Raw genomic sequence first — 24,461 nt, 5'->3', positions numbered from 1 at the left:
GTGAAAGACATTGTAGAGAGTCCTTTCTAAACATACTGTCTTGCTTTTTCTAGGTCCTACTGGGTAGGTGATATCAGCTGGACTCATGATAGTCTTTTTCTGGCTTGTATGTTAAAACGTGGCTCCCTGGTTTTATTGACCTGTCAAGGTGAATTGGTAACATTAATTACATTTGGCTGCTCCATAGAATTTGGGCCAGCAGAATTTATTCCTTTTCACCCACTAATAACATATAGGTGAGACATTTGAATTGTTTTAATTTGTTTACAGGTTTTCTTCTTTGGTATTACTTTACTATGTATTTTTAAAAATAATTTTGTCTTTCAAATTGTCTCATTCTTTCTTTGAGTCTGTCATCTCAATATCTGTTTCTTATATATAGTTTTCTTCTATTTCTTTTTGTTGCTTAATCCTGGTGAAAATTTGACATTGTGACTATGTAAGTATAAGTTATTTAAATATTCAATAACACAAACATATATCTTCTTTTATGTAAAAGTTCAAAAAGTATGCTATGTCTTTTATTGTTTTAAAAGAAGATCACTTACATAAATTAGTAACTCAAACTTAACTTGGCACATGGATTTATCTTTTTTTCCCCCCAAAGGGAAAAAAGGAAAAAGTTGTGGGAAATGGATAGAAGACTTCAGAATTTAGCCATATTTTAATTTTTTTTTTAATGTTTTTTTTTTTTTTAAAGATTTTATTTATTTATTTGACAGAGCGAGAGAGGGAACACAAGCAGGGGGAGTGGGAGAGGGAGAAGCAGGCTTCCCGTGGAGCAGGGAGCCCGATGCGGGGCTCGATCCCAGGACCCTGGGATCATGACCTGAGCCGAAGGCAGACACTTAACGACTGAGCCACCCAGGCGCCCCTAGCCATATTTTAATTTTTAATTGTGGGTTGGGGTAGCAGTTTGGCTTTGGAGTCAGATTAAAATTCAGATCTTGGTTCTTCTACTTATTAGTTGTGTGACTTTGGGTAAGTTATACTTTAAGCCTCTGTTTCTTTTACTGTGAAATGAAGATGACTCTGTCTCTTAGGGTTGAGGGAATGAAGTGAAATAATAAATAGTAACAAACTGCTTAGCACACTTCTGACGTAAAGTAAGTGCTCAGTAAATATTTGTTGTTATTGATGCTGATATTAGATACGACCTGACATATATACACAGGTATTTACAATACAAAAATACTGGAAAATATATACACAGGTATTTACAATACAAAAATACTGGAAAAGTCCTTTGAAATTAATCCTTTGCCATTGCCTCACAGAAAGGAAATTGAGGAGGGGTGTGTCCTTGATTATATTTAGCAAAAAAGGATGCTTAATTTTTAGTATTAGAAAATCCTAATTGAGAAATTTGTCACTTCCTGTAGTGAAAGTATTTTTTCCTTATTTTTTATGGCCTAATTCATAATTGACTTGAATTTCCTCATAGTCTTTAAAATTAATTTAGGACCTTTTAAAATGGATTAATTTTGGGGCACCTGGGTGGCTCAGCTGTCTGCCTTTGGCTCAGGTCATGATCCCAGGGTCCTGGGATCAAATCCCACATCGGGCTCCCTGCTCGGCAGGAAGCCTGCTTCTCCCTCTCCCCCCTGCTTGTGTTCCCTCTCTCGCTATGTCTCTCTCTGTCAAATAAATAAGATCTTAAAAAAATAAAAAAAATAAAAAAAATTAAATGGATTACTTTTTCTGATTACAAAAGTAATACATATTTATTATTTAAAAAAAACTATAAAATCAAGTTCTGTAAAAATAAATAGTATAGAAAATGAAACACTCTTGTAATCCTATTCCTCCCAAATAACAATTAACATTTTAGTGTGTTGTCCTCCAAATTAAAAAAAATATGTATGGTATTTATAATAATAACAATATTAGTTTCTTTTTTAAAACAAAAAGTTCTATGATATATGCTGTTTACTATTTTGCTTTTTTGATTAATCTGTTTATATTATACATATTTCCATGAAGTAATTTTTTAATGTTCTATAGATTCCTTGTGGTATGTACATTCTATAGTTAACCAGTCTCCTGTTGTTGACCATTTGGTGTAATTTCCTAACCAGAAAGCGATTATATTTTTGATTATTTGTTCTCTTTATAAAGCCCCAAAGTTAATAAGCAGTGATATTAAGTAATCATAATCAGGTATACCACCATAACAGTAAATATGTACATTTATGTGGAAGCTCAGTCAAATTTAATCTTAAACTGATAAAATTTTCCTCACTACCATCTTTTCCAAATGTCTTTCTCAGTTTTCTTTCTTTCTCCTCCTCCTTTTTTTTTTTTTTAAGAGGAAGGAGCAGAGGGAGAGGGAAAGAGAATCTTAAGTAGGCTCCATGCCCAGTGCGGAGCCCGACTCAGGGCTCAATTCCCACAACCCTGAGATCATGACCTGAGCTGAAACCAAGAGTTGGACACTCAACTGAGCCACCCAGGCACCCCTTCTTTCTCCTCAATAACAAGTATATTCATAGCTCATAATTATATTCTTATAAGTGTATTTAAATATATGTTAGGAAGGAAGGTTAACTATTTAACTCTTTAATAGTGAAAATGAACTGCCTTAATTCTTCTCTGAAATAGTTTGTATAAAACTAATTTAAAAACAAAATAGAGTAAATGCCACAATTCAGGGAATATTTAAAAAACATATAAACCTACATATTATTTAATCATTTATGTTTTTCTTACAGATAATACAATTTAATGTTAGTATGTTTAACTGGACTTTTTTATCATTCTGTAGCTTTTAATTGTTTTTGTCTTTGGAATAATATGATTGTTTCCTTTAAGATTTTTCTCTTACTAATTGTTTAATTTTGTGTTTGTTTGCTAGACCTCAGCAGTTTACATTTCAAGATTCAAATAATTCTGTAGATTCATCAGCTTCTGATAGTGACCCTATGAGACAGAGATTTTCTATAAAAGCACACTCACGGTTACCCTACCTCATTATTTCTGATGGATACATGGTCACAACCCTTCGATTTGTTGATAACCTGTCTCCATCAGTGCTCATGAGATCACTTCTACTTGATTCAACCCAGAGGCTTGAGAAGACATACCAAAGTATGATATTGTCTAAGGTAATAGTGCTTTTTGGTATCATTGGTAAAAGTTGGCTTCTTAGTTTTCTCAGGTTTAAAACCATACTGACGGTAATATCCTTGGATTATATACAGTTGTCTATAGAATTTTTAACTGTTGTGATAGAATTACAGATAAAATTTTACTCTTGGAAATCTTTTATCTTCAACAGCCAAAAGGCAAAGGGCTGAACTTGCGATCACTGGATTCCCTGAGATGTAGCCTGTTAAAACACCAAGGAAATAAAAGTTTAGCTGATTCTACTGTCCCCAGATTCTTACAGGCAGAAGAAACAATGAAGTTAAATGAAAAAACAACAGATTTCCAGGTACTTAGTAGCAGTGTTTTTTGTTTATTTGAACAGTTAACATATTGACTTTATTCCAAGAAACATATTTTGTTTTTTTCTTGTTAAGGGGGAGAAGTTTGAGAACACCAGTGATTTTACTTAATAAGGTATTAAATAACATTAAGTATAATTCTTTTCACTCATGTTTTAGGATTTTGAAGCAGAAGAAACTAAAGAAGGCAAACACTTTCCAGACAACTTATTCTCACTTTGGAACCAAAAAAATGATCCATTGTTCAGTAGTGTCAAGGAGGGAAGATTGGAATTTGCGTCTATGTTTGATACAATACATGCAAAGGATAATATCAAGGAGACAGATAAAACCGTTACAGAGCTGCATTCTGTTCAGAAAAATCTCCTTGCAGCATGGGCTATCGGAATTTCAAAAAATGTGACAGAAAAAAATGTAATGTTAAATTACACAGTTGTTTGTATCACTCATTTTTTCTACATTCTTCAATTTATAAAATGTCCTTTCCCCAAACTAGATCCTTTTTTAAGCAAGAGCACAAGACAGAATGCATGGGTACTTTGTATCTTTCAACTTTTTCATCAGTGTTTATCAATGCAATATTGGGATATGAGATACAAACAAGATGTGGGACATTTGGTAAAGCTGACCTCAAATACTATAAAGCTTTTGCTGACTCAGCAACAACAGGGTCAGTTATTTTCAGAGAAGCTTTTGGCTTGTTTTCATTTACTTAAAATGGTAGCTGATAATTTAAATGGCATATACATTCTTCAGCCTGAAGTTATTTCAGCATCTGTTGATGGAAGTAGAACAGCAGATCAAGACAAATTGGTGGTACCCATTTTTCAAATGTTTCAATATAGTGATTCTCAGGAAAACTGGTCTTGGGACTCATCTTTCAAGATTCGTCCTCAAGTAGTAAATCTTGCTCAGCGACCAGGACACAGGTATATTTACTTTATATCAGGATACCATCAACATTATAGATGTTTTCCTTTTTGAAAAATTGAGATAATAATTCCCATACTGTAAAATTCACCATTTTAAAGTATGAAATTCAGTGATTTTTAACATAGTCACAAGGATGTAGAATTATTAGCATATTTCCAGAATGCTTTTTTTTTTTTTTTAAGATTTTATTCATTTATTTGAGGGGGAGGAAAGGGGAAAGAATCCCAAGCAGACTCCTCGCTGAGCCTGATGCAGGGCTTGATCCTGTGACCCAGAGGCCATGACCTGAGCAGAAACCAAAAGTTGGGTATCCACCTGACTGAGCCACTCAGCCGCCCCTCCAGAATATTTTTATAATCCCAAAAAGAAACCCTGTATCCATTACCAGTCAGCATTAATAGATTTTTATATTAATTTTTTAAATATTTTAGGATTTATGCCAAATTTTATTCAACACACATATTTTATTAGCCTTGGGCAGCCATGATACATGCTGAAGTATTGAATGATTTTGGTTTAGGTGAGCACTACAGAAAAATAACCATGAAGATTTAAAAAATGTATTATACGTTTTTTGATCAGTGGACTTTGCTATATTTAAATCTGATCAGTTTGTATATATATTATTTTATCAATGAAGAATACAGGCAAAAATAATAAGGCTGAGTAGAAGGCTGTACTCATTTTTATTCCTAGTCTGAAATTTGGCTTTGATGATCACTTAATTTTGTGTGCAGATTGATTGTTCTCTGGAGAGTGTTGTACAAAAACACCGTATGGTATCAAACACAATTAAGTCAAAGACTTCCTGAAGGTGACCGACAGTTAACTGAAAAGATGACACGGGAAGCATCTACTGTCAAGGCTCTGTTATGTCATATACAGGCTAACCTACAGACTGCTGGAGTTCACTTGAACCAAGCCTTAGAACTTCAATCTATCCATGGTCAGTAGTTTATAAACATTTTCTAGCTGTGAATGAGCAATATAGTTAACTGGGCTTTGATTTTGTTAATCGGTTGCAATTATTTGTTTTTCAAAATAGTTTCTGGCTGAGCTGTATCCACTAAATTTTAAAATGAAGTAAATTTTTATAAAGTAATATTAACCATGATTGATTGTTGGTTAAAAACTTTGTAGGTGAAGAGTGTTTCCTGTTAGGATCATATGAAAAATCTGTTCAACTGTGGAGGAAAGCTCTGCAAGAAACTCAAGAGAAAGGTAGGAGAGTGTTAAAAAATAATATTTGCCATAATATTGGTAGGAATGTATTTTGGCATGCTGTAGAACTTAAAAATAATTCCAGATTTCTGGGTGCTCACAATTTCTTAATGCTCAAATAGAATACACAATGGTAGGCACCTTGACTATCAGAAATACTTATTTAAAATTATTTTTACTCTTCGAATTTGTAGCACTAAGAATTTTTTCCGTTATCTATAGATAAGGCTCCGTCTGTCCTTTTTTTTGGTTGGTGATGGGAGCTGTGACTGATTATGGATGGGGAAAAAATGAGATTTATATCCTAAGTAAAATAATGTTTTGTTTTGTTTGCCATTTACCACCTTTTTACAGACTTAGAGAAACGTGGAGCTAAGGCTCTCTGCCATTAAGTAATTCGACTTTAAGAATTTCCTGTGAGTTAGACTGATTGTTGGATTAAGTATGGGCTTCATGGAATTTTTGATGAGACTAGAGGAATGTAGATTCTAGAAACTGATGATAGCTTTTATGGTATTGAGGGTTTGGCTAGGATGACAAGTTCTCAGCTAGCAACCTTGGAGCTAGCTATGACTATAACTACTACATGGTCAGGTTTGGCCAATTATTAAGCTTATTTTCTGACTGCTTTGCATATTTCATTCATTCCCCTATTTTAACCAGTATTTATCAAGGTCCTGCTATGTCCCTAGTACTATATTAGGCACTAGGAATAACTGAAATAAATAACTTTACCCACAAGTTGCCCACGATGTAGAGAAGAGATTACGTAAAAAACTAGTACTTTTTCATTATGTTGTTTGGTAGATGCTGGGGAAGCACAGAAGAGCACTTTGCGCAATCTGAGGCTGGAGTGTAAGCATTAGTCTGGGGAAAACCTGGAGGAGTTGACACTTAAAATTGAATATAAATTAGCGAGCTAAAATTGTGGTAATGGTTTAACAAAGGAGGTAGCATTAGAAAAGCAAAAAGGTGTGAGAAACCATGGCAACTTGGTAAATTGGAAGTTGTTTAATAGGATTAGATTATATGATATATGTATGCAGTATTAGGGGCAGGGTGTGAGAGCTAAGTTGAGAGGTATGTAGGGAATAGATGATAAGGAACATACTGTATGCATTGCAAAGGGATTAAGATTTTATCCCGACGAGATTGGGATCAGTTAGATACTTTATGTAGGAAAGAGAACTTTTCAAATGAATATAGGCCATTTGGAAAGATTCTTTTGGTACAGTGTGGAGGGTCATTTGTAGGAATGTGATGTAGATATGTGGGTTTCACATGGAAGCAGGAAAATTAGTCTGTTGAGTAGGTTCTGAAAGCAATGTCAAGAGTACTGGAGAGCAGAGGTTAGACTCGACAGACAATAGTTTTGATCAGTTGGAATTGTGACTGAGTAGATCTGGAGAAAGAAGTCTAATGTAGTTCTCACATTTGGGGATTATTCAACTGGATGAAGAAGTGTGGCATTCAAGGAGATGAGACGTTCTGATGGAGAAAAGTTTTCATAATGAATTCCATTATGGGGTGCCTGGGTGGCTCAGTTGATTGAGAGACTGCCTTTGGCTCAGGTCATGATCCCAGGGTCCTGGGATTGAGTCCCACATCAGCGGGGAGCCCGCTTCTCCCTCTTCCTCTGCCTGCCACTCTCCTTGCTTGTGCTCTTTCTCTCTCTCTGTCAAATAAATAAAATCTTTAAAAAAATGAATTCCATTATGGACCTTTACATTTCATTTCCAACTGTATCCACTAGGAATGGCTTCTAATAATGGAGACTGAAAGTAATAATGGTTTCAACAAGAAAGAAGTTTATTTCTCTTTCTTACAAAAAGAGACCAGAAGTTGACAATCTGGGGCTGATTTGGTGTTTCCGTGGTCTAATTAAGGACCCATGTCCTTTAGTTTTTCTACTCAGTCGTCCTTAGTGCACTGCTTCCAGTCTTAAGGCCATTACATGAGATAAAACGGGTACTGGAACTCCAACCGTTGCATCCATATTCTAGACAGGAGAAAGGAAGGGAACAGGAAGGGCAAGAAAGGGTGCACCTTCTACCTGAGTTACCTCCCTTTGAGCAGCTTTTCTGGAAGTTCTTTTTTTTTTTTTAAAGATTTTATTTATTTATTTGACAGAGAGAGACACAGCGAGAGAGGGAACACAAGCAGGGGGAGTGGCAGAGGGAGAAACAGGCTTCTCGCCGAGCAGGGAGCCCGATGTGGGGCTCGATCCCAAGACCCTGGGATCATGACCTGAGCCGAAGGCAGACGCTTAATGACTGAGCCACCCAGGCGCCCCGAGCAGCTTTTCTGGAAGTTCTACGTAGTGTTATCTCTTGGTCCAGAACTCAGTCTTTTTTTCATGTGGCCATATCTAAGTGAGAAATTGTGATCTGGGTGCATTATTTATTTTTTTAAAGATTTTTTTTTTTATTTTTAAGTAATCTCTACAACCAACGTGGGGCTTGAACCTACAACCCCGAGATTAAGAGTCTCATGTTCCACTGACTGAGCCAGCCAGGCGCCCCTGGGTGCATTGTTAACCCCAAATAAAATTGGAATTCTTTTATTCAGGAAGAATGGATAAGGTATCAGTTCTAAACACCCATCAGATACTTGGATGCAGTGGTCAGGGGCTCCTATCTCATTGGATAGTGCTTCTCCTTTGGGAAGTCTCTTTGACTAACTGATAAATGTATGGTTTCTTGGGGTTTTCTTTTTTTAGCATGTTTCCTTCTGTTTTATACCAGGTATACTTGAGATAGATGTTGTTAATGGACTTTAGTGCTGAGATGCTAAGGATTTGCAGCTCTCTCGGGATAAAATCTTAAGTCGTCCTAGGGCCTGATGAAAGATAATAAAATAGTTCAGAACTTAAAATGAGAAAGAACAAAGTATTGCTGATCTGTTTTAAGAAAAAAAACTTTTATTGAAGTATAAAACAAATACAGAAAAATTCACATAACCTGAGTGTACAGCTTTCATAAACTGAACATTCCTGTCTACCTTGTACCCAGATTGAGAGCATTACCTTGCTGGGGTGCTTGGCTGGCTCAGTTGGAATTGCATGTGACTCTTGATTTTGGAGTTGTGAGTTTGAGCCCCACGTTCAGTGTAGAGATTACTTAAATAAATAAACTTAAAAAAAAAATTACCTTGCTAACATGTTTTTAATATAAGCTTAATTCTTTCTTGTTTAAGGAGGAAGAAGAACATGTTTTCTTCAGATACGCTATTATCTTTCTCTTTTATACTGCTACCTCTATAGCTATAATTTAAATGATGCTCAAGGATTGTGTGATCACCTAGTAAGAGAAATTTTGAGGTGGTCCCACCTACCTGTAAAAGAAAATGAGGATTGTTCAGGTATGTATTTTGACCATCAGTATGTTTAATCTCATTAATTTGTATTCATAGGTTTAGATATGAAATTGCTTATACATAAAAGTTGGTTGCTCTCACTAAATTAGGTTATAGTGAATTTTGACCTGTCAGCTTCTCAATAGCAAGGATCATGGGTTTTTCTTTTTTTTCTTTCTTTCTTTCTTTATTTGAGAAAGAGCGAATGAGAGAGAGAGAGAGAGCCAGCACAAGCAGGAGGAGGGGCAGAGGGAGAAGGAGAAGCAGACTCCCACTGTGCAGGGAGCCTGATGCGGGGCTCAATCCCAGGACCCTGAGATCATGACCTGAGCCAAAAGCAGATGCTTAACTGACTGAGCCACCCAGGTGCCCTTGTTTTGTTTTCTTAAATCTTTGGATCTGCAGGGCTTAGCAATAATTGCCTGCTGAACTGACAGAATTGTTTTCTCACAGCCATATTTGTTAGACATAATATCAGGTATCCAAGTATTTTTTCTTAATATATTTATATTTTAACTATGGCTTATGGTGGCTTAGTAAAGTGATGAAAATCACTTTCTGAGGTATTCCAACTCTTTTTTTAAACTTCACTTAAGAGGATGCAGAGTATCTGGATTGCCCTGTTTAAAAGAGGTATATTTAAATTAAACAATAACCAGAGTGAAAGGCATATATGAACACATACCTATGATGTTTATAAGGTAGTAGATCATTAGATGTATACTGTGCATATGAATGTGTCTGAAATATCCAGTGTATCAGAACTTTCTTTTTTTTTTTTTTAAAGATTTTATTTATTTGACAGAGAGAGACACAGCAAGAGAGGGAACACAAGCAGGGGGAGTGGGAGAGGGAGAAGCAGGCTTCCCATGGAGCGGGGAGCCCGATGTGGGGCTCGATCCCAGGACCTGAGCCGAAGGCAGACACTTAACGACTGAGCCACCCAGGCGCCCTCTTTTGTAATCTTTTAAAATTTAACATTTTGATGAATATTTTCCAATGTAAATAATACGCTTTTTTGAAAACCTATTAAACCTTTCCCCCATTGTTGCATATTTTAGTTGTTGCCACCTATTTACTATTTTTTTTTTTTTATAGTCCTGCAGTTTACATAAACTTTTGTGGGAATTACTAATAATTTCTTTTTTTTTTTTTTTTAAGATTTTATTTATTTGACAGAGAGAGAGAGACAGCGAGAGAGGGAACACAAGCAGGGGAAGTGGGAGAGGTAGAAGGAGGCTTCCTGCCGAGCAGGGAGCCCTGTGCAGGGCTCAATCCCAGGACCCTGGAATCATGACCTGAGCCGAAGGCAGACACTTAACAACTGAGCCACCCAGGCACCCCTACTAATAATTTCTTTAGGATAAATTTCTACAAATGAGGTTATTGGAGCAAAGAGAATCCATGGCTTTAAGACTGGTATCAGATTGCCCTCCAGGAAGGTCTGCTAGCTGTGTATGAGTGAAAAACTTTTATATGTGACTTTTTAAGTGATTGGATATTCTTCATTGTTTCTCATTGGTGTCACTAACTTTTTTTTTTAAAGATTTTATTTATTTATTTGAGAGCGAGAGAATGAGAGACAGAGAGCATGAGAGGGAGGAGGGTCAGAGGGAGAAGCAGACTCCCCGCCAAGCCGGGAGCCCGATGCGGGACTCGATCCCGGGACTCCAGGATCATGACCTGAGCCGAAGGCAGTCGCTTAACCAACTGAGCCACCCAGGCGCCCCGGTGTCACTAACTTTTAAAATAAATTTAACCTGTATAAATATATTTGTTTTAGTTTTTAATGACTATTGTTTAGAATATATTAAGTGTGTCCCTACGGGGTTGGAGGTCCCCAAGACTACCCCTCACCTTCGGTGGTTCACAGGGAGGACACACAGGAACCAGCATATAGTCATACTCAAGGCTATGATCTATTACAATGAAAGCAAAATTAGCAAAAGGAACAGGTGCATGGGATGAAGTCCAGAGGAAACCAGGCACAAGTTTCTAAGACTCTTTTCCTAGTGGAGTCACACGAGACACATTTAATTCCTCTAGCAGTAGGTTGTGTCAACACATGTGAATATTGTTTACCAAGGAAGCTCACTTATTTTTTTTAAAGATATTATTTATTCATTTGAGAGAGAGTGAGAGAGAATGAGCAGGGAGAGTGGCAGGGGGAGAGGGAGAAGCAGACTCCTTGCTGAGCAGGGGGCCTGATGCAGGGCTCCATACCAGGACCCTGGGATCATGACCTGAGCCAAAGGCAGACCCTTAACTGACTTGAGCCACCGAGGCGCCCCAAGGAAACTCATTTAAAGATTCAGTGCCCAGCGTTTTTAATTAGAGTCTGGTTAGTCTGGTTAGCCCTCTCTGCCTAGCCCATACCAAAGTTCTATACTCTCAGAAAAAAAACAGGTGTTCAGCATAAACCACATTGTTTGTACAAACAGGTCCAGTAAGCCATTCTCATCATTTAAGGTGGTGGAAATCTTTCCCAAATCCAAGTTCCCAGATGCCATCCAAGGGCCAACATTATATGCAAGCATTTCAAGTAGTCAGGCCTGTTCTGTTATCTCTTTTCTGCACATTTACCTTATTACATCATTGTATATAGTCATAATTTAATTTTTATTGCATAAGGTTGCCATTATTAACATCATCAGGGTACCACATGCAGAATTACTGTTTCAAATTTTTTTACTTCTGAATTGATACAGTTTTACTCTGTGACTATCCTTTAGAATTAGGTTGCTCCCCATTTAAGGAGCTTATTTTTGAGTTTCCAATAATGAGTTTTATATGATTAGAATTACTGGAAATCTTACCTTTGTATAATTCCTACAGCAAGGTTAATGCAGGAGAAAATTATTCATACCCATGTATTTTTAAGTTCAATGTGAAGAAATAGTATGGTTTTTCCAGACTTTCTTTAAATGACCAAATGAAGAATACTGTTTGAAGGCTAATAAGATTTTCTCAAAGGGCACCTGGGTGGCTCAGTTGTTAAGCGTCTGCCTTTGGCTCAGGTCATGATCCCGGGGTCCTGGGATCGAGCCCCGCATAGGACTCCCTGCTCGGCAGGAAGCCTGCTTCTCCCTCTCCCACTCCCCCTGCTTGTGTTCCTTCTCTTGCTCTCTCTGTCAAATAAATAAATAAAATCTTAAAAAAAAAAAAAAAAGATTTTCTCAAGATTCTCTTTATTAAGAAGAGCTTATTAACAATAATCTTGAGTGCCTACTCTGTGAGAGGAAGAGTGTTACATGCTGAGGTATACAGTGAAAAGATAGAAGTGGTTCATATGAATATAGAACTTAATATTCTTGTGAATATGTGTCAAGTGATTTCTGGGGAAGAAAAATATTTTGCTATTGTTGGGGCCATAAATTTTCTTTTAAATTAATTAATTAATCAATTAATTAATTAGGGGCAGAGAGGGAGAGAGAGAATCCCGAGTGGGCTCCACACCCAGCGCAAGCCCACCTGGGGCTCGATCTCACAGCCCTGAGATGGTAACCTGCGCGGAAATCAAGAGTTGGATGCTTAACTGACCGAGCCAGCCAGGTGCCCTGGGGCCATAAATTTCTAAAAAATTAATGTTAACTTTGTATTTATCTATATTTACTAGCTTAACTATTTTCAGATCTCTGAATGCCAGTTTATATTACTGAGTTTTGATTCTCAAATAGGGACGGCACATTTGCTCCTGCAGTTTATATATCAGAATCACCTCAGAAATCCTGATGTAATTCCTGCTCCCCCACCCATTTTCTCCCTCCACCCCACATTTTCCTCTTGTCCCTCCCTCCCCAAAGAATCTTACAATAGTGAGCCACTCTTACTAATGGGAGTGTATCCTAATCCCCAGATGTAATGGTACAGAAAACAGGCATTAAGAATTACTGTTCTAGAAGCTCTTGGGTGGCTCAGTTAGTTAAGCGGGTGCCTTTGGTTCAGGTCATGATCCCAGGGTCCTGGGATCAAGCATTGAGCATTAGCTTCCTGCTCAGCAGGGGTGTCTACTTCTCCCTCTCCCTCTGCCCCACTCACTCTGCGCTTGTGCTCTCTATCTCACTCTCTTTCAATAAATAAAATCTTTTTTTTTTTAAAGATTTTATTTATTTATTTTAGAGAGAGAGAATGAGAGAGAGCACATGAGAGAGGGGAGGGTCAGAGGGAGAAGCAGACTCCCTGCCGAGTAGGGAGCCTGATGCGGGACTCGATCCCGGGACTCCAGGATCATGACCTGAGCCGAAGGCAGTCGCTTAACCAACTGAGCCACCCAGGCGCCCTCAATAAATAAAATCTTAAAAAAAAAAAAGTCACTGTTCTAGTGCTGATTTTCAGATTATTTTTATAGTAAACTCTGCCTCCTTTCCAAAGAAAAAACATTGGAAAGGGAAGGAAAACGGAAAATAATGAAATATAAGCTTGCAAGTCCATCATGGCTGGATTGTTTTGTATTTATCGTTCTGTGTTTTAAAATAAAACTGGTAACTTGAAGTCATCAGTATTCCTAAGTGCGTGTGCTCATAATTGTGAGCTAACTATTTTTGTTTTATTGTCCTCAAGAAGCATAGATACCTATTATAAATTAGCTCATACAGGTCGTGGGTGCTCATCTGAGAAAAAAATTTTAATTATAATTTTCTTCTTGTATAATGTTGGGAACTTAAATATTATTGCTTTTTGATAGTTTGATCAGAATCTCCTTTGGTCATTTGCTGTATTCCTTAGTTCCTGAGAAGTCTCACTGTGAGTTTGGAATGACTAGAAATGTTGTTCCTGAAGCGGCAGTGACGGTTATCCAGTCCATGGCTCGTTTCATGGCCGCCTATTTCGCCAATCAGCTGCTTTACATTTTGCCACCTCACAATGTGAATGTTCTTCCTCCCCTTCATGTTAAAACAGGTAATACAGTAAGCAAATAATTTTCTCACTTTGTTTTTTTACATAGTATTTAAAATCAACTTATACAGTGACCATTATTCTATGGAAATAATACTGTTCTAGCTTAGTGTGTGAGTACAGATTCTCAGTGACTAAATGAATAAAATCTGAGACAGGTATTGCTTGGGTTTGTTTTTATTGAGTATGGATTTTTAATTACAAATTTTAGACAAATTGGTATTTTTTATAAAGTTTCCATTTTTATTTTTTTATTTTTTAAAGATTTTATTTATTTATTTGAGAGAGAGAGAGCTCATGAGAGGGGGGAGGGTCAGAGGGAGAAGCAGACTCCCTGTTGAGCAAGAAGCCCGATGTGGGACTCGATCTCGGGACTCCAGGATCATGACCTGAGCCAAAGGCAGTCGCTTAACCAACTGAGCCACCCAGGCGCTCTAAAGTTTCTATTTTTAAAGTAAAAGGACTGTCATTTATATAAAAATGTGGAAATTTAACAGATTTTGAGTATGCTAATTTAGAATTTAATTTTATTTGGATGATTTACTTTTATCATTTTCTTTGGATCATTTACTTTTCTCTATTTAATCATTTTATTAATGTCAAAATGTACCACAGATTAATGCATAGAGAACTGCTCTGCCCTTACGGAGAGAAACAATGTACACAGATTTCTGTGATGTTCATTTTATTCTTATTAAGTGTCTGCTGTGTACCAGGCAGAGTTGTAGGTGCTAGAAATATATTAACTTGTACCATATGAGATTAATATTATGAAGATATTTGTAGTTCTTTTGTTTTGATGTATGAAATAGACTTATTCTGACTGCCATGAACAAAACAGATAAAATACCTGTTCTTTTATGGAGTTTAAATATAACATCCAATTAAATTAACATCTAATTAATTAAATAACATCTAATAGCTTGAAACAGAAAATTAAATAAATGAATACATAAACAAGTGGTGATTATTGGCATGCAGAGAGTTGAAGTAGAGTAATGCATTGTGACTGAGTGGGTATTTCAGATGGCGAATTTAGGAAAGTGCTCTCTGAGGGTGGGGCAGGGGGGGACATTTAAGATGAACTCTTAATGAAAGAAAGAGCAGCCTTGGACCCATCAGGACTTACAGCATTCTTTTTTTTTTTTTTTTTTTAAAGATTTTATTTATTTATTTGAGGCAGAGAGAATGAGAGACAGCATGAGAGGGAGGAGGGTCAGAGGGAGAAGCAGACTCCCTGCCGAGTAGGGAGCCTGATGCGGGACTCGATCCCGGGACTCCAGGATCATGACCTGAGCCGAAGGCAGTCGCTTAACCAACTGAGCCATCCAGGCGCCCAGGACTTACAGCATTTTAACCGAGCTTGTGCAGAAGCCCCAGAACAAGAATAAACTTGATGCATTTGAGAAACTGAAAGGCTGGTGTGGCTGGAGGATAGAGGGAGAAGTGGAGAATGATAAGAGATGACGTCAGAGATGGGGCCAGATGTTGTGAGCCAGGGGAAGGAATCTGTTTTAAATACAGTGGGGTTTCAGCAGGAAGTAACGTGAACTGATAAATATGTACACATACGTTAGAATAGTACAAGATGTAAGGTAATTAGAAGTTTAATAGAGGGGGTGCCTGTGCCTGGGTGGCTCAGTCTGTTAAGCATCTGCCTTCAGCTCAGGTCATGATCCCGGGGTCCTGCAATGGAGTCCTGTGTCGGGCTCCCTGCTCAGCGGGGAGCCTGCTTCTCCCTCTCCCTCTGCCCCTTTCCCCGCTTGTGCTTTCCCTCTCTCTCTCTCGTTCTCTCTCTCTCAAATAAATAAATATTTTTAAAACGTTTAAAAGAGGTAGCAACAAGTGGTCAGCAAATTTAATCACAGAACTGTGGATTTTGAACTGTGTGTTCAGAGTCTTCTGTAAATGTCTCAAGATGTGGGTAGGAGCAGAGGACTGTTTGTACCCACTTGAACACTTTAGCAGTAGTGCTAGTCTCTCTTCTCATCTGGGGTTCTTCAGGAGGTTCTGCTCCCTAGAAAATCATGTGTGTGAGGTAGGATCAGAAGGGAACTTGTCTCATGGCTTCTTTTCTAGTAGGTCCCTGCTTCCCTGGGAAAAAATGTTGGTCCCGACCTGATTCTGGCTTCTTTTAGGGAGCTGGTATGAACAGAAACAGGTGCTCAGCTTTCACCAGGCTCTGCCTGCTCTCCTGTCCCTGCCCACCATTGTCCTTTTCTGCCATGTCCTAACTCAGATTCAGCTGGTGCTCCCTGCCTTTCCTCCCTAACAGCATGTGCTCCTTTCACTTTAATGCTTTCCTCTAAGCCTCTCAGATACCTATTACTTATTTCCTTATACATTTGATATTACATTTGACCCAGGAACAAACAGGGGTTAGGCGTGCCGGCCCCCTGCATAGTCAAAAATTCACATACAACTTTTGACTCTCCCAAAAGTGAACTGTCGATAACTTACTGTTGACCACATGCTTTACCCATAAGATCAACAGTTAATATGTATTTTGTATATGTATAATATACTGTATTCTTACAATAAAGTAAGCTAGAAAAAGAAAATGTTAAGAAAATCATAAGAGAAAGTACATTTGTATTACTGTACTGTATTTATTCAAGGAAATTGTGTATGAGTAGACCTGCACAGTTCAAACCTATGTTGTTCAAGGGTCAACTGTATTTATTATCATTACAGTGGTTTTATATTTAAGCTCTCTTTTTTGTTACATCCCTAAGTACTTACCACCTGTGGTTTCTCTTTTTGGTAGTAAGGTTTCTGACAACAAATTGTGTCCTTAATCCACCTTATTTTACTAAAGAGGAGAGGTAGTACTGAATGCGGTTTTTTGAAAAACCTAAAAAAAAGAAAAAAAAATCAAATCCTGACTTAGAAAATTTGTCTCAATTTCTTGTCTTCGTATCCTACATTATTTATAGGACTTTGCTGTTTGCCATGATCTTTATCTTTTCAGATCACTTTGCATACCTAGGGAAGATCTTTTTTTTTTTTTAAAGATTTTATTTATTTATTTGACAGAGAGAGAGATAGCGAGAGCAGGAACACAAGCAGGGGGAGTGGGAGAGCGAGAAGTAGGCTCCCTGCCGAGCAGGGAGCCCAATGTGGGACTCGATCCCAGGACCCTGGGATCATGACCTGAGCCGAAGGCAGCCGCTTAACGACTGAGCCACCCAGGCGCCCTAGGGAAGATCTTTATCACATTGTAGGAAGAAAGGTGATAGAATTATTGAATTGTTTTTGGACATATTCATAAACATTCATAAAAGCTCAAAGACACACATTTTTATTCCTTGTGTAAATATCTTCCCAGTGAGAGTAGAGGGTGGGAAAGAAAGTTTTGTGATCTCTTCCTAAGCCTGAAACTGTGATTATTGAAAATTTAAACACCTGAAACTTGATATATATCCTTCAGTTTCTTTAATTTCCTAGTATCTTGGAAAAGGATATCCATAGGCTTGACTTAAAATAGATTTTATGTTAATCTTTTTAATCAGAGCTAATGGCAGAATGTATTGAGGATTTGAATTGCTTATTTGGTGTGATGCTTGCTGTACAAAAGCAATAAAATTTTCAGAAAATTAAATCAGTCAAGTTCTTTTAGTAGTATGGTACCTTGCTCATAGTAAATAAAAAAGTAGGAAAAATTTCATCAATCTCCAGGCTCTTTGCCTATGCAGAATCAGTCAAGTGAATGACAAATTTTTGTGTTTCTATCCAAATGTATTTGTCAGAAAGCTAATGTGTTATTGTTTGGAACAGGCAGAGACTAGGTCACGTGAGAAACTAATTGTTTCAAGGAACAGAAACCCATGCATACCATTTGCCAGGTTTATTTTGAGGAAGTGAGTGGGAATCTTAGCAATATATATTTTTTTAAAAATAGCAGTTCAGTCATTGTATTTCCAAGTTGCTTATTTGAATGTTACTTTAATTAGGGAATGGTATGGAAGGCTAGGGAGAAGGATATGACCCTTTGTATTTAATCCCAGGCCAGGCTGAAATCTTGTCCATTTAGTCAGGATTATTTTCTACTTTCTTATAAACACTAATATATTGAACACTTAATGCTTGAGTTTTACCTCAAATTAGTATTTTATTCCATGGCACTGTGAGGAATACAAAGTCATGTAAAATGTGTCTCTGCTCTCCAAATTTCTACTAGGAGAAATAGAGATGTATTTTAGTCAGCCGTACAGTAATAAATTGTACACTGTGGCCCAGTATACTTAAGTGTGTATATGTATGTTTCTATTATCTGACATAAAGTTTTCATTAAACTGTATTTACATTTATTTTATGTAATGTACTCAATGCTCTCTCTTCTCTTTCTGTATCCACTCTGTTCTTTTTCCTTTTTTTTTTTTTTAAAGATTTTATTTATTTATTTGACAGAGAGAGACACAGCGAGAGAGGGAACTTCCACAAGCAGGGGGAGTGGGAGAGGGAGAAGTAGGCTTCCCTCCGAGCAGGGAGCCCGATGTGGGACTTGATCCCAGGACCCTGGGATCATGACCTGAGCTGAAGGCAGATGCTTAACGATTGAGCCACCCAGGCTCCCTCTTTTTCATTTTTTAAGAATGCTGGCATTTACTTCATGACCCAGTAATGAGACATTTTCTTCAGTTTTTTTTTTTTTTAAAACAACCTAGAGTATGTTAAGTATTATTTTAAACCATTTTAAAAAAAATATTTTATTTATTTAGAGTGGGGGAGGGGCAGAAGAATAGGGAGAGGGAGAGAGAATCCCAAGCAGACTCTGCACTGAGTGCAAAGCCCAACGTAGGGGTTCCATCTCATGACCCCGAGATCATGACCTGACCTGAAACCAAGAGTCGGACGGTCAGCCGACTGTGCCACCCAGGCGCCGCCCCCATTTTAAACCATTTATTTATTTTATTTTTTTATTTTTTTAAAGATTTTATTTATTTATTTGACAGAGAGAGACACAGCGAGAGAGGGAACACAAGCAGGGGGAATGGGAGAGGGAGAAGCAGGCTTCCTGCTGAGCAGGGAGCCCGATGCGGGGCTCCATCCCAGGACCCCGGATCATGACCTGAGCCGAAGGCAGACGCTTAATGACTGAGCCACCCAGGTGCCCCTAAACCATTTTTTAAAAGATTTTATTTATTTATTTGAGAGAGAAAGAGCATGAGCAGGGGATAGGCAGGGGAAGAGGGCGAGAGAGGTGGGAAGCAGACTCCCTGCTGAAGGGTGGAGCCCTGAAATCATGATCTGAGCAAAAGTGAGATGCTTAACCAGCTGAGCCACCCAGGCACCCCTATCTTAAGCCATCTTTCTTGTGATTTTGTGTAGAAAATACTAATTAAAGAGATAGGGGCTCCTGGCTGGCTCATTCAGTGGAGCATGTGACTCTTGATCTTGGGTTTGTAAGTTTCAGCCCCACATTCAGTGTAGAGATTACTTAAAAAATAAAATCTTAAAAAAAAAGGAGAGAGAGATGTAACTGTGTGAGGAGTGAGTTCTGATAAATGTAATTGTAATATTCATTTTCTTTTATTTACTCATAGAACAGTGCCTTCGACTTATTCCTCTACAACACTCTGAAGTGGCTAGTGTTGTAAGAGATCAGAATCTTTCTGATGTGTGGACAGTTGAATATGCCTTTGAATTATTACTTATTGGAGGCCTAGTTCCAGAGGCTGTGTGGTTGGCACATAAACTTGGAGACTGGAAGACATCTGTTTCTATTGGTGTGGCTTTCCAACTGTTCTGTAAACATGATAGAAATTTCATAAGGTATGTATATTTAGGCAGACTTAGATTAAGAAATAGTATCATAGTATCATCTAACTATTTTTTTATTTCTCTCATTGCTGGCATTTATGCATTTTGTGGAATCCTTAGTCCAGCAATATCCAATAAACTTGTTTTCAGTGTTGGAAAAGTTCTATATGTGCAGTCCAGTATGATAGCTGTCAGTCACATGCAGCTACTGAGCACTTAAAATGTGGCTGGTAAGACCAAGGAACTGAGTTTTCAATCTAATTTAAATTTAAATTTAAATAGCTAAATATGCAGCCTAGTGGCTACTATGTTGGACAGCTCAGCAGCTTTCTTGTGTTAAAACTTAAAAAAAACAAAAACAAAAAACTTTTATTTAGCACATTTGTTAGTAATGCCCTCAAAAGGCTTTTAGTCAATGGGAGAGTTGGTCTGTCTTGAGTAGGATTTGAATTTTAAGCTAAATAATCTAATACCTGTATTTTAACTTTTTTGAATATTATGGTATTGCTGTATCTTTGATATTTTTCAGTTCAGTAATTCAACATATATTTATTTATTAAGTAACCTTTCTTTACCAAGCTCTCTGCCAGGTATTTTAGTAGATATAAACTTAAATGGCACATAGTCTTCATATTGAAGGCATTTATAGTTAGTAGAAAAATTAGGACGAAACATTATTATAATTTAGATAGTGTGGTAAGAAAAGTGCCAGTTGTGCAGTGGAGAGAGCAATAGTATGAAGTGGGCATAGGACAGGAAATACTTTATGTAGGAGATACCATTTGAGATGGGCATTGAAGGGAAGACAGGATCTTGACAAATAGAGTAGCTGTAGGGAGGGAGAACATTCCACACATGAGCAAAGGCATATGGCAAAAGACAAGTTTGGTGCAGTGTGGATAGAGTAGACTGTAGGGTAGCAATGGGAAATAATGATGGGACAATGTATTAGTATCATAATCATGGAGAGCCTTAAAAATCTCCTCAGTGCCTTATTTCCTCAATTCTTTCTTTTTTTTCCCCTAATTATTTCTTTTTAAAATAGAGGATGAATAAGGAAAGTGAATTTCACTGTTTAAGATTTCATGTTTAGTTCTTAGTGTGTTAATATTTTCTTTTTTAAAATTTGTGTTCATTTCTCTTAACTTGATGTGATTTCAGGTCCAACAAAAAGGGTCTAAATTTACCAATAAATTTGACTCCAGGACAGATTTTCCAGGAAAAACTGAAGTGTTTTTTAGGTCGGCCAGCCTCTTTTGAAGCAAAAAATGAAATGGGCGCAAAATACAAACAGTTTACAGGTGTGTTACCTACATATACTCTGACAGTGTATCAGCTTAATTAATATAAACCTCATGACATTTTAAAAAGCTTGTTAATATCCATAAATATATTAAAATTTGCAGTAAGCTTATCAAAGATACAAGTTTGCTATTTATTCTTAATCATGGGAGCATTCAAAACTTATGCCAGCTTAAAAACCGATGGTCAGTAACTGAATGATACTCTGATTTTCTGTACATATCTTTTTACTTAGTTGTATTTTGCTACATTTGGATTATTTTCTTTTGTAGTCATAGTTGTAGAATCTTGTAGAATTTTGCACACGTGAGAGTATTTAAAAGTATTTAGTTCAACTCTTGCTGAGTGCATAAATCACAGAGTTGGTTTTGTTTTTAGTTTGAAAAGTTCAGAGTGGCATTACAGAATTAAAAATAATGTAATATCACATATATTTCATAGATTTACCCAGGAGCCTTATAAAATTTGTCTGTTTTATAGATGGAGAAATTTAGATGAAAAGTAATGAAGTCAGTTATTTAAAGTTGTATGTTTAATGACTACTGTGGGACCCTTTGGTTTTATTAGTGCATGTCTCCATTAAGCAGTGACTCTAGATTCTTAGAACTTACTAATTATAACTTCTCTTTCCAGAAAGAACTCATAATACTTGGAAATCTGACTAAAAACTTTTCTTTGATAATTTTCTGTCAATATTTTTTAATTTTTAAATTTTTATTTATTTTTAAAGAATTTATTTATGTATTTATTTGAGAGAGAGAGAGAGAGAGCAAGAGAGCAGCAGAGAGAGAGAGGAAGCAGGCTCCCCTCTGAGCAGGAAGCCCAATGCGCGGCTTGATCTCAGGACCCCGGGATCATGACCTGAGCTGGAGGGAGACACTCAACCCTCTGAGGCATCCAGGCACCCCTGTCAATATTTTTTTAAATAAATGAGAAGATAATGTAACTACATGAAAGTTGGTTTTGAAAGAAAAGGACTAAAAAAGTCCCAGTCTGAACTTAAAGTTCTAGCAATATGTTTTTTAAATAATCTGCAAAACTTTCCCATAATAAATATATAGATAAGATGTGTCTGTAGATAAAATATAAAAATACACATTTTAAAGCTAATATATAGAGAAAGTAGGGGAAATTTCCAGGAGTCAGAAACAAAAAGGGAATAGAAACTCAGTGGATTCCACCCCTAGGTATTTACCTAAGCATAATAAAAACATAGAAGCACCCAAAGACCTGTATACAAATGTTCGTGGAAGCTTTTTCATAACAGGCAAAAACTTGAAACAACTCCAGTGCCCGTCAACTTGTGAATGGATAAACAAATCTCAATGTATCTGTATAATAGAATAATCAATAATGAAGAAGGGCAAACTACTGATAACATGCAAAAACATGATTGAATTGCAGAACCATTGTGAGGGATGAAAGAAGTCAGAAACAAAGATTACATATAGTTTGATTCCATTTATGTGACATTTTAATAAAAGTAACACTGTAAGGGGGGCACTTGGGTGGCTCAGTTGGTTGAGTGTCCTACTCCTGGTTTCAGCTCAGGTCATGATCTCGTGGGTTGTGGCATCAAGTCCCACATTGGTTTCAGCGCTCAGCATGGAGTCTGCTTGAAGGATTCTCTCTGCCCCTCCCCCCATTCGCCCTCTCCCTCTTTCTCTCTCTTTCTCTCAAATAAATAAATCTTTAAAAAAAAAAAGTAATAGTATAAGGACAGGAAACAGATCGGTGGTTGCCAACAGAAAGGTGTAGGAGAACTTTTTTGGGATGATGGCATTATTCTTACAGGGCTGTATAGATTTGTCAAAACTCATTTGAACTATATACTTAAAAAGGATGAATTTTAGTGTATGTAAATTATACCTTATAAACCGATTTAAAAGCAAACTCAGCAGATGGTTAGTGAAGTGGAAAATGAATTTGAACTCTCTAGGTGTGTAGGACACAACATCAGTGTAATAGGGGTTCCAATATACCCATACCAAATTGTGGATAGTAGCTGTCTCTGGAGAGAGTGAGTGGAATATGATTGGTACATAAGAAATTTCAGCTATATCTGAAACATTTTATTTTTAAAAAATATTAATTAAATATATCAACAATGTTAATATCAGACAAGGATGAAAAGTCAATACATGAGTGTTTTCCTATTATATTCTATATCTTAAAGCATGTAAATATTTCATAATATAAAAGTCCCTAAATCTCCAGTTCTATCTCCTGTATCTCCTTGCATTTTATCTTCTAGGACATGTCCACATTAATACAGATACTTATATAGTTGAAGCTAGATTGTAGGACTGTTTTTTATCTTTTTAAAAAAATGTTTATTTAAATTCAGTTAGTCAACATATAATATATCATTAGTTTTTGATGTAATGTTCAATGATTCATTAGTTGCCTATAACACCCAGTGCTCATCATATCGCATGCCCTCCTTAATACCCATTACCCAGTTATCCCATCCCCCCACCCACCTCCCTTCCCGCAACCCTCAGTTTCTTTCAAACTCAACACCCAAAAACCAAATAATCCAGTCAAGATGTAGGCAGAAGACATGAACAGACACTTCTCCAAAGAAGACATACCTATGGCCAACAGACACATAAAATGCTCCACATCACTTGCCATCAGGGAAATACAAATCAAAACCACAATGAGATACCACCTCACACTGGTCAGAATGGCTAAAAATAATAAGTCAGGAAACAACAAATGTTGGCGAGGATGCAGAGAAAGGGGAACCCTCCTTCACTGTTGGTGGGAATGTTTTGTATCTTCCTGCTTTTTTTTTTTAACTTTATGACATAAGTCATTTTTACTAACTTTATTTAAAAAATACTGTGGTGGGGGCACCTGGGTGGCTCAGTCGGTTAAGCACCTGACTCTAGATTTCAGCTCAGGTCATGATCTCAGGTTCATGAGATCAAGCCCTGCATTGAGCTCTGCTCTTGAGTGTGGAACCTGCTTAAGATATTCTCTCTCTTCCTTCCTCCTGCCCCCCATCCATGGTCAATCTCTCCCTCAAAACAAAAAAAGCAAAACAAAAAACCCCAAACAAATAAATAGATAAAAAAAATAAAGTAGCAGAATAGTTATTAAATGTCTGTCTAGAAGTTGCCTTGTTTTGCCTGTCAAACAATATGTTCACTTTTGATGATTAGGTTTTTCAGGTAGGAAATTTTACACTACAAAATAGGATCAGCATAATATAAATTTTAACTGTTTTACCTAATTTTGTATTTGGTAGATCCCATTGAAGAAGAAGATGTAAATCTGCTATTTGGTTCAGTGCAAGAAGTACTGAAAGCAGCAGTTATGGCTGATGCAGATATTCTGTCAGAGACATTTCAGCTTCTGGTAAATTCTGCCAAGGACTTCAGTAGAAGGCTGCGGGGCTTAGTGCCGGTCGGCTTGTATCTTCCGGCTCCTCCATTGTATTGTCCTCAGCCAGCCATTCGCAGTGAAGTAAGCTTAGTGCTTAATCTTTTAATTAATTTAAAGTTGATTTTGTCCAAATTTTAAAATAATCAACTTGAT

The 24,461-nt window shown here is 37.1% G+C and overlaps 1 protein-coding gene across 1 annotated transcript in view; it reads left to right on the top strand.

Annotated features, from left to right (window-relative positions):
• Positions 1-24,461, top strand: part of LOC118006533 (ciliogenesis and planar polarity effector 1-like) — a 145,687-nt gene that overhangs the window by 22,463 nt on the left and 98,763 nt on the right. The window contains 11 exon segments of the mRNA XM_034999214.1: positions 54-236; positions 2,855-3,104; positions 3,278-3,433; positions 3,606-4,375; positions 5,117-5,325; positions 5,520-5,600; positions 8,796-8,960; positions 13,680-13,853; positions 19,397-19,625; positions 20,775-20,914; positions 24,172-24,389. Coding sequence (XP_034855105.1) covers positions 54-236; positions 2,855-3,104; positions 3,278-3,433; positions 3,606-4,375; positions 5,117-5,325; positions 5,520-5,600; positions 8,796-8,960; positions 13,680-13,853; positions 19,397-19,625; positions 20,775-20,914; positions 24,172-24,389 — 2,575 coding nt within the window.

The sequence above is a fragment of the Mirounga leonina genome, unplaced genomic scaffold (assembly GCF_011800145.1).
Source record: "Mirounga leonina isolate KUSES-001 unplaced genomic scaffold, KU_Mleo_1.0 Mir_97, whole genome shotgun sequence".
Lineage (NCBI taxonomy): Eukaryota > Metazoa > Chordata > Mammalia > Carnivora > Phocidae > Mirounga > Mirounga leonina.
Note: the sequence above shows the minus strand (reverse complement) of the source record. Positions and strands in the feature narration are given on the sequence as shown.